At 45.2% G+C, this 9733-nt stretch overlaps 1 protein-coding gene across 3 annotated transcripts in view; it reads left to right on the top strand.

Annotated features, from left to right (window-relative positions):
* Positions 1-9462, top strand: part of AIG1 (androgen induced 1) — a 494204-nt gene extending 484742 nt beyond the window's left edge. For all 3 annotated transcript variants that reach the window (XR_013221758.1, XM_077289204.1, XM_077289205.1), the window contains one exon: positions 8358-9462. Coding sequence is in view for 2 of the 3 variants with exons in the window: in XM_077289205.1 (XP_077145320.1) it covers positions 8358-8415 (58 nt within the window). In the remaining variant the exon portion in view is untranslated. The remainder of the gene's footprint in view (positions 1-8357) is intronic.
* Positions 9463-9733: the final 271 nt, after the last annotated feature.

Below are 9733 nucleotides of genomic sequence, written 5' to 3' on the forward strand. Positions count from 1 at the left end.
AAGAGGAGAAAAAGAGGTTAGATTATACTCACCCAGGGGCGGTCCCGCTCCGATGGGCGTCTCAGGTCTGCTCCGGCGCCTCCTATCTTCATTCCATGACGTCCTCTTCTGGTCTCCGGGCCGCTGCTTCGGCGCAGGCGTACTTTGTCTGCCCTGTTGAGGGCAGAGCAAAGTACTGCAGTGCGCAGGCGCCGGTAAGGTCAGAGAGGCCCAGCGCCTGCGCACTGCAGTACTTTGCTCTGCCCTCACCAGGGCAAAGTACGCCTGCGCCGGAGCCGCAGCGTAAAGACAAGAAGAGGACGTCATGGAATGAAGATGGGAGGCACCAGAGCAGACCTGAGACGCCCATTTGACCACGGACCACAGCGGGACCGCCCAGGTGAGTATATTATAACCTCTTTTTCTCCTCTTTCAGGTAACATCGGGGGCTTATCTACAGCATTACAGAATGCGCACAGTCCGGAAGAAAATGGCCGCTCCTTACTCCCCGCACTCCTTACTCCCCGCACTCACTGCACGGCGCACGCATACTCCCCTCCGGTTACCGCTCACACAGGGTTAATGCCGGTGGTAACGGACCGCGTTACGCCGTGGGTAATGCACTCCGTAACCGCTGCTATTAACCCTGTGTGTCCCCAATTTTTTACTATTGAGGCAGCCTATGCGGCATCAATAGTAAAAAAATGTAATGTTAAAAATAATAAAAAAACAAAAAACCTGCTATACTTACACTCCGTAGTCCGCCGACCCGCTCGCGCCGGCCGCCATCTTCCATTCCCGGTGATGCATTGCGAATTTATCCAGAAGACTTAGCGGTCTCGCGAGACCGCTAAGTCTTCTGGGTAATTTAGCAATGCATCCCGGGAACGGAAGATGGAGGCAGCCGCGCGAGCGGCTCCGTGGAGCTTCGGTGGATCCCAAGCGTCGGTACCCGCTTCCTGGATCCAGGCGCCAATGGAAGGTGAGTATATAACTATTTTTTATTTTAATTCTTTTTTTTTTAACAGGGATATCATGCCCACATTGCTATATACATGGGCTGCGCAATATACAACGTGGGCTGCGCAATATACAACGTGGGCTGCGCAATATACTACGTGGACTGCGCAATATACTACGTGGGCTGCGCAATATACAACGTGGGCTGCGCAATATACAACATGGGCTGCGCAATATACTACGTGGACTGCGCAATATACTACGTGGGCTGCGCAATATACAACATGGGCTGCGCAATATACTATGTGGGATGCGCAATGTACTACGTGGGCTGCGCAATATACTACGTGGTCTGCGCAATATACAACGTGGGCTGCGCAATATACAACGTGGGCTGCGCAATGTACAACGTGGGCTGCGCAATGTACTATGTGGGCTGCGCAATGTACTGCGTGGGCTGCGCAATGTACTGCGTTGGCTGCGCAATGTACTGCGTTGGCTGCGCAATGTGCTGCGTGGGCTGCGCAATGTTGTTGTGAAATTGGATTCTGGGCTCCCCCGGTGGCCACTTGTGGAATTGAACTTGTGTGCATCATCCCCTCTGTTCACCTGCTCCTATCAGGATGTGGGAGTCGCTATATAACCTTGCTCCTCTGTCAGTTTCTTGCCGGTCAACAATGTTATCAGAAGCCTTCTGTGCTTGTTCCTGCTACTAGACAACTCCCAGCTAAGTTGGACTTTTGTCCTTGTGTGTTTTTGCATTTTGTTCCTGTTCACAGCTGCTGTTTCGTTACTGTGTCTGGAAAGCTCTTGTGATCGGAAATTGCCACTCTGGTGTTATGAGTTAATGCTAGAGTCTTAAAGGAATTTCTGGATGGTGTTTTGATAGGGTTTTCTGCTGACCATGAAAGTGTCCTTTCTGTCTTCCTGCTATCTAGAAAGCGGACCTCGATTTTGCTAAACCTATTTTCATACTACGTTTGTCATTTCATCTAAAATCACCGCCAATATATGTGGGGGCCTCTGTCTGCCTTTTGGGAAAATTTCTCTAGAGGTGAGCCAGGACTGTCTTTTCCTCTGCTAGGATTAGGTAGTTCTCCGGCTGGCGCTGGGCATCTAGGGTTAAAAAACGTAGGCATGCTACCCGGCCACTTCTAGTTGTGCGGCAGGTTTAGTTCATGGTCAGTATAGTTTCCATCTTCCAAGAGCTAGTTCTCATATATGCTGGGCTATGTTCTCTCGCCATTGAGAATCATGACAGTTTGACCGGCCCAAAAAAGGGTTAAATTACTGGCTGAGAAAGGAGAGAAAAAAGAAGTCTGCTACAATTTTTTTTTTTTTTTTTTTTTCCTCTAGTTCTGAGTGTGCTCTTAATTGAATCACTTGCTAGTCTGCCTATACTGCAGCCTTCCTCTCTTTCTCTCCTTCTAATCCTTGAATGGCTCTGTGTTCACCTGTTTCAAATGGATCTTCAGAGTGTAGCTACAGGTTTGAATAATCTCGCCACAAAGGTACAAAATTTGCAAGATTTTGTTGTTCATGCACCTATGTCTGAGCCTAGAATTCCTTTGCCTGAATTCTTCTCGGGGAATAGATCTCACTTTCAAAATTTTAAAAATAATTGCAAATTGTTTTTGTCCCTGAAGTCTCGCTCTGCCGGAGACCCTGCACAGCAGGTCAGGATTGTAATTTCCTTGCTCCGGGGCGACCCTCAAGACTGGGCTTTTGCATTGGCACCAGGGGATCCTGCGTTGCTCAATGTGGATGCGTTTTTTCTGGCCTTGGGGTTGCTTTATGAGGAACCTCATTTAAAGCTTCAGGCGGAAAAGGCCTTGATGTCCTTGTCTCAGGGGCAAGATGAAGCTGAAATATACTGCCAAAAATTCCGCAAATGGTCTGTGCTTACTCAGTGGAATGAGTGCGCCCTGGCGGCAATTTTCAGAGAAGGTCTCTCTGATGCCATTAAGGATGTTATGGTGGGGTTCCCTGTGCCTGCGAGTCTGAATGAGTCCATGACGATGGCTATTCAGATCGATAGGCGTCTGCGGGAGCGCAAACCTGTGCACCATTTGGCGGTGTCTACTGAGAAAACGCCAGAAAATATGCAATGTGATAGAATTCTGTCCAGAAGCGAGCGGCAGAATTTTAGACGAAAAAATGGGTTGTGCTTCTATTGTGGTGATTCAACTCATGTTATATCAGCATGCTTTAAGCGTACTAAGAAGCCTGACAAGTCTGTTTCAATTAGCACTTTACAGTCTAAGTTTATTCTATCTGTGACCCTGATTTGTTCTTTGTCATCTATTACCGCGGACGCCTATGTCGACTCTGGCGCTGCTTTGAGTCTTATGGATTGGTCCTTTGCCAAACGCTGTGGGTATGATTTGGAGCCACTGGAGGCTCCGATACCTCTGAAAGGGATTGACTCCACCCCATTGGCTAGTAATAAACCACAATACTGGACACAAGTGACTATGCGTGTTAATCCGGATCACCAGGAGGTTATTCGCTTTCTGGTGCTGTATAATCTACATGATGTTTTGGTGCTGGGATTGCCATGGCTGCAATCTCATAACCCAGTCCTCGACTGGAGAGCTATGTCTGTGTTAAGCTGGGGATGTAAAGGAACTCATGGGGACGTACCTTTGGTTTCCATTTCATCATCTATTCCCTCTGAGATTCCTGAATTCTTGTCTGACTTTCGTGACGTTTTTGAAGAACCCAAGGTTGGTTCACTACCTCCGCACCGGGAGTGCGATTGTGCCATAGACTTGATTCCGGGTAGTAAATACCCTAAGGGTCGTTTATTTAATCTGTCTGTGCCTGAACACGCTGCTATGCGAGAATATATAAAGGAGTCCTTGGAAAAGGGACATATTCGTCCTTCGTCATCTCCCTTAGGAGCCGGTTTTTTCTTTGTGTCTAAGAAAGACGGCTCTTTGAGGCCGTGTATTGATTATCGACTTTTGAATAAAATCACGGTTAAATATCAATATCCGTTACCACTGCTTACTGATTTGTTTGCTCGTATAAAGGGGGCCAAGTGGTTCTCTAAGATTGATCTCCGTGGGGCGTATAATTTGGTGCGAATCAAGCAGGGGGATGAGTGGAAAACCGCATTTAATACGCCCGAGGGCCATTTTGAGTATTTGGTGATGCCTTTTGGTCTTTCAAATGCCCCTTCAGTCTTCCAGTCCTTTATGCATGACATTTTCCGCGATTATTTGGATAAATTTATGATTGTGTATCTGGATGATATTCTGATTTTTTCGGATGACTGGGACTCTCATGTCCAGCAGGTCAGGAGGGTTTTTCAGGTTTTGCGGTCTAATTCCTTGTGTGTGAAGGGTTCTAAGTGTGTTTTTGGGGTTCAAAAGATTTCTTTCTTGGGATACATTTTTTCCCCCTCTTCCATCGAGATGGATCCTGTCAAGGTTCAGGCTATTGGTGATTGGACGCAACCCTCTTCTCTTAAGAGTCTTCAGAAATTTTTGGGCTTTGCTAACTTTTATCGTCGATTTATTGCTGGTTTTTCTGATGTTGTTAAACCATTGACTGATTTGACTAAGAAGGGTGCTGATGTTGCTGATTGGTCCCCTGATGCTGTGGAGGCCTTTCGGGAGCTCAAGCGCCGCTTTTCTTCCGCCCCAGTGTTGCGTCAGCCTGATGTTGCTCTTCCTTTTCAGGTTGAGGTCGACGCTTCTGAAATCGGAGCTGGGGCGGTGTTGTCGCAGAGAAGTTCCGACTGCTCCGTGATGAGACCTTGTGCTTTTTTTTCCCGTAAATTTTCGCCCGCCGAGCGGAATTATGATATTGGGAATCGGGAGCTTTTGGCCATGAAGTGGGCTTTTGAGGAGTGGCGTCACTGGCTTGAGGGGGCCAGACATCAGGTGGTGGTATTGACTGACCACAAAAATTTAATTTACCTTGAGTCTGCCAGGCGCCTGAATCCTAGACAGGCGCGCTGGTCGTTGTTTTTCTCTCGGTTTAATTTTGTGGTGTCGTACCTACCGGGTTCTAAGAATGTTAAGGCGGATGCCCTTTCTAGGAGTTTTGATCCTGACTCCCCTGGTAATTCTGAGCCCACAGGTATCCTTAAAGATGGAGTGATATTGTCTGCCGTTTCTCCAGACCTGCGGCGGGCCTTGCAGGAGTTTCAGGCGGATAGACCTGATCGTTGCCCACCTGGTAGACTGTTCCTGATGATTGGACCAGTAGAGTCATCTCTGAGGTTCATTCTTCTGCGTTGGCAGGTCATCCTGGAATCTTTGGTACCAGGGATTTGGTGGCAAGGTCCTTCTGGTGGCCTTCCCTGTCACGAGATGTGCGAGGCTTTGTGCAGTCTTGTGACGTTTGTGCTCGGGCCAAGCCTTGTTGTTCTCGGGCTAGTGGATTGTTGTTGCCCTTGCCTATCCCGAAGAGGCCTTGGACGCACATCTCGATGGATTTTATTTCGGATCTGCCTGTTTCTCAGAAGATGTCTGTCATCTGGGTGGTGTGTGACCGTTTCTCTAAGATGGTCCATCTGGTTCCCTTGCCTAAGTTGCCTTCTTCTTCCGAGTTGGTTCCTCTGTTTTTTCAAAATGTTGTTCGTTTGCATGGTATTCCTGAGAATATCGTTTCTGACAGAGGGACCCAATTCGTGTCTAGATTTTGGCGGGCATTCTGTGCTAGGATGGGCATAGATTTGTCTTTTTCGTCTGCTTTCCATCCTCAGACTAATGGCCAGACCGAGCGGACTAATCAGACCTTGGAGACATATTTGAGGTGTTTTGTGTCTGCGGATCAGGATGATTGGGTTGCTTTTTTGCCTTTGGCGGAGTTCGCCCTCAATAATCGGGCCAGCTCTGCCACCTTGGTGTCCCCGTTTTTCTGTAATTTGGGGTTTCATCCTCGATTTTCCTCCGGTCAAGTGGAATCTTCGGATTGTCCTGGAGTGGATGCTGTGGTGGAGAGGTTGCATCAGATTTGGGGGCAGGTGGTGGACAATTTGAAGTTGTCCCAGGAGAAGACTCAGCTTTTTGCCAACCGCCGTCGTCGTGTTGGTCCTCGGCTTTGTGTTGGGGACTTGGTGTGGTTGTCTTCTCGTTTTGTCCCTATGAGGGTTTCTTCTCCTAAGTTTAAGCCTCGGTTCATCGGCCCGTACAAGATATTGGAGATTCTTAACCCTGTGTCCTTCCGTTTGGACCTCCCTGCATCCTTTTCGATTCATAATGTTTTTCATCGGTCATTGTTGCGCAGGTATGAGGTACCGGTTGTGCCTTCCGTTGAGCCTCCTGCTCCGGTATTGGTTGAGGGTGAGTTGGAGTACGTTGTGGAAAAGATCTTAGACTCTCGTGTTTCCAGACGGAGACTCCAGTATCTGGTCAAATGGAAGGGATACGGTCAGGAGGATAATTCTTGGGTCACTGCCTCTGATGTTCATGCCTCCGATCTTGTCCGTGCCTTTCATAGGGCTCATCCTGATCGCCCTGGTGGTTCTGGTGAGGGTTCGGTGCCCCCTCCTTGAGGGGGGGGTACTGTTGTGAAATTGGATTCTGGGCTCCCCCGGTGGCCACTTGTGGAATTGAACTTGTGTGCATCATCCCCTCTGTTCACCTGCTCCTATCAGGATGTGGGAGTCGCTATATAACCTTGCTCCTCTGTCAGTTTCTTGCCGGTCAACAATGTTATCAGAAGCCTTCTGTGCTTGTTCCTGCTACTAGACAACTCCCAGCTAAGTTGGACTTTTGTCCTTGTGTGTTTTTGCATTTTGTTCCTGTTCACAGCTGCTGTTTCGTTACTGTGTCTGGAAAGCTCTTATGATCGGAAATTGCCACTCTGGTGTTATGAGTTAATGCTAGAGTCTTAAAGGAATTTCTGGATGGTGTTTTGATAGGGTTTTCTGCTGACCATGAAAGTGTCCTTTCTGTCTTCCTGCTATCTAGAAAGCGGACCTCGATTTTGCTAAACCTATTTTCATACTACGTTTGTCATTTCATCTAAAATCACCGCCAATATATGTGGGGGCCTCTGTCTGCCTTTTGGGAAAATTTCTCTAGAGGTGAGCCAGGACTGTCTTTTCCTCTGCTAGGATTAGGTAGTTCTCCGGCTGGCGCTGGGCATCTAGGGTTAAAAAACGTAGGCATGCTACCCGGCCACTTCTAGTTGTGCGGCAGGTTTAGTTCATGGTCAGTATAGTTTCCATCTTCCAAGAGCTAGTTCTCATATATGCTGGGCTATGTTCTCTCGCCATTGAGAATCATGACACAATGTACTGCGTGGGCTGCGTAATGTACTGCGTGGGCTGCGCAATATACTACGTGGGCTGTGCTATACACTAAGCATACATATTCTAGAATACCCGATGTGTTAGAATCGGGCCACCATCTAGTTACATATATTTGTGTAATTATACAAATGTGATAAGGAACAAGCAGATAGCATATGTGCATACATGTTAATGAGTGCTACTATACAGTAATGTGGGTTGTAACTAGTGCTATCACATACAAAACTAGCAAAAAAAGTCAAAAGATTATCAAATACTGAAAAGTAAATCCTTTATTAATACATCAATTGGGTATGAGGTGGCAATAAAAGAGAAGGTACACGCACATTATTGAAAGCAATAGAAAACTAATGTACACACAATGATAAAATATTAAAATATAATGAATGCAATGGGACTTGCAAAGTATGCTTGATAAACCCGAATGATAGAAGTGGATCAGGGATTTACAAATCAGGACAATAAAGAAAGGGCAATTAGCTCAAACCCTAGATAAGGCGCTAAAGTGTAAATCACACAAAATAATAAAGGTTTTTACTTTTGCCTTAGACTTTTTAGTATTTGACCATTTTTTGGCATTTTTTTCATTGGTGTGATATATTTGTGTAAATACAGTCACGCCCAGAATATATGGGCTACTAGAATATGGGCTCCTAGTCATTTAATAGCCTGTTTACACAAGCAACCCACACTTGACAATGTGCACTGAATGCTCTGTGATTGTTCAGTGCAAATAATTTGTCATTGTTTACACAGATGTACATGATGTGCTGCCGAGAACAATGATGTGCTGCTGAGAATAATAATATGCTGCCAAGAACAATGATGTTTTGTGCAATACAAAAGATCATTCCATCTAAATGAGCTTTTTACTCATTCACTTGGTCATAAGCAGCCTGTTTGGACTGCAAGATTATTGTGAAAGGAGCATTTTTTATCTTTTAAGAATAGGGGGACTATGATAAGGTAGAGACGATCCTTGATAATGTACATGTATGTGGAGTCAGATGATGCCTCACTCCGTCCTTGATTTTACTTAAACTGTTATTTTTCTGAATGTCTCTTATCCTAAATATGTTTGATTCATTGTGATGTTGCCATGTCGTAGCCAGCAACACAACGTTATTATTTCTTTTTTCTTCTTTAGCAATGGAAGCTGCCGACAAAAGGATCAAGGCCGAGTGATTCCAGCTCTGCAGCAGTGAAAATGTCTCCTCATCCACACAAAGATAGAAGTCATTTTATCCACTGTATAGCACAGTCAGGCCTACGCCATGATCACAGTGCCATGACATAAGATGACGGACCTGATGTTCTGCAACTAAGAACTGAAACATCAATTGTGGCCACATGTTTGCTTTTTCATTGTACCATTTTCAAATATGGTTTTCTTGCTAACCTGGATTTATGAAGATATTGGGACATCTGGAATTTTGCAACCTCATGTTCTAGTAGAACAGACATTATGATACCTATAGTTTATTTTTAAGGTCCAAATACCTTCTGCTACTAGATCCTTGTGATTTGTGTGGCACTGACAATTGATACCATCAGGTGCTATGCCTTTTCTACTGTAAATAATTAGCTTTTGGGGAAACTTAAGTCTTCTGTATATGCTAAATAATGTACTAAATACTGTAATCATTAGATGTGTGAAATTATTTGTGCACTATATAGGCTATATGGGGAATTTTACTTGATTTTCAATTTATTCACTGCCCTGTGTCATAATAAAGAGAGACTCAGGAATTGGTTATAAAATATTGGTTATACGTATAATATTTGAATTCTAGGTCATTAGTAAGTATACTTCATGTAGGGTATAAACTCTCCCAATAATAAAGTGGCTAAGGTCGGACTCAGACGGCCATATTGAAACTCAGCCTAGTTACATCTGTAGCGCCATTTGCTCATTCACATATCGGACGAGTGGAAGTGCTGCCTGTTATTTACAACTGCAGATTGGACCAGAATAATGCGTGCTGCAATTATTTACATACGAATAATTGGTCCGTGTAGAAAATTGCCCATGTGCACCGACACACTGGCTGTAATGGATTCATGTAGTCTCCGTGTGTGATCCATGTACGCATAAAACGCTTGTCTGAACAAGCCAGAAAGTAAGTTTGTTGGATAACCTTTGGTAGTGATTGAAATAGGCATTTTATTTAAGGGTGAAGTGTCGGCTCACCAGACAGGTCTGTTTTTTTGTAAATATTTGACTTTCCAATAAAAACATTTAGAAATCCTTCTTTCCCAGCTATCGTGTTTCCAAGGTCTTTTTCAATGAAGTGGTAAACACAACACAGTAACCATAACATTAAAACTACCTGCCACTGACCCATCATAGGGTGGACACCACAAGATCTCTGAAGGTGTCCTGTGCTATCTAATACCAAAACATTTGCAGCAGATATTATAAGTTGTGATGTTGAGCCTTAATGGATCTTTCTGCACATCTCACCAGTACTCAGATTTAGATCCATGGAATTTGGAGGCCAAATCAACATCTTGAACCTTTTG

Source organism: Ranitomeya variabilis, chromosome 2 (assembly GCF_051348905.1).
Source record: "Ranitomeya variabilis isolate aRanVar5 chromosome 2, aRanVar5.hap1, whole genome shotgun sequence".
NCBI lineage: Eukaryota > Metazoa > Chordata > Amphibia > Anura > Dendrobatidae > Ranitomeya > Ranitomeya variabilis.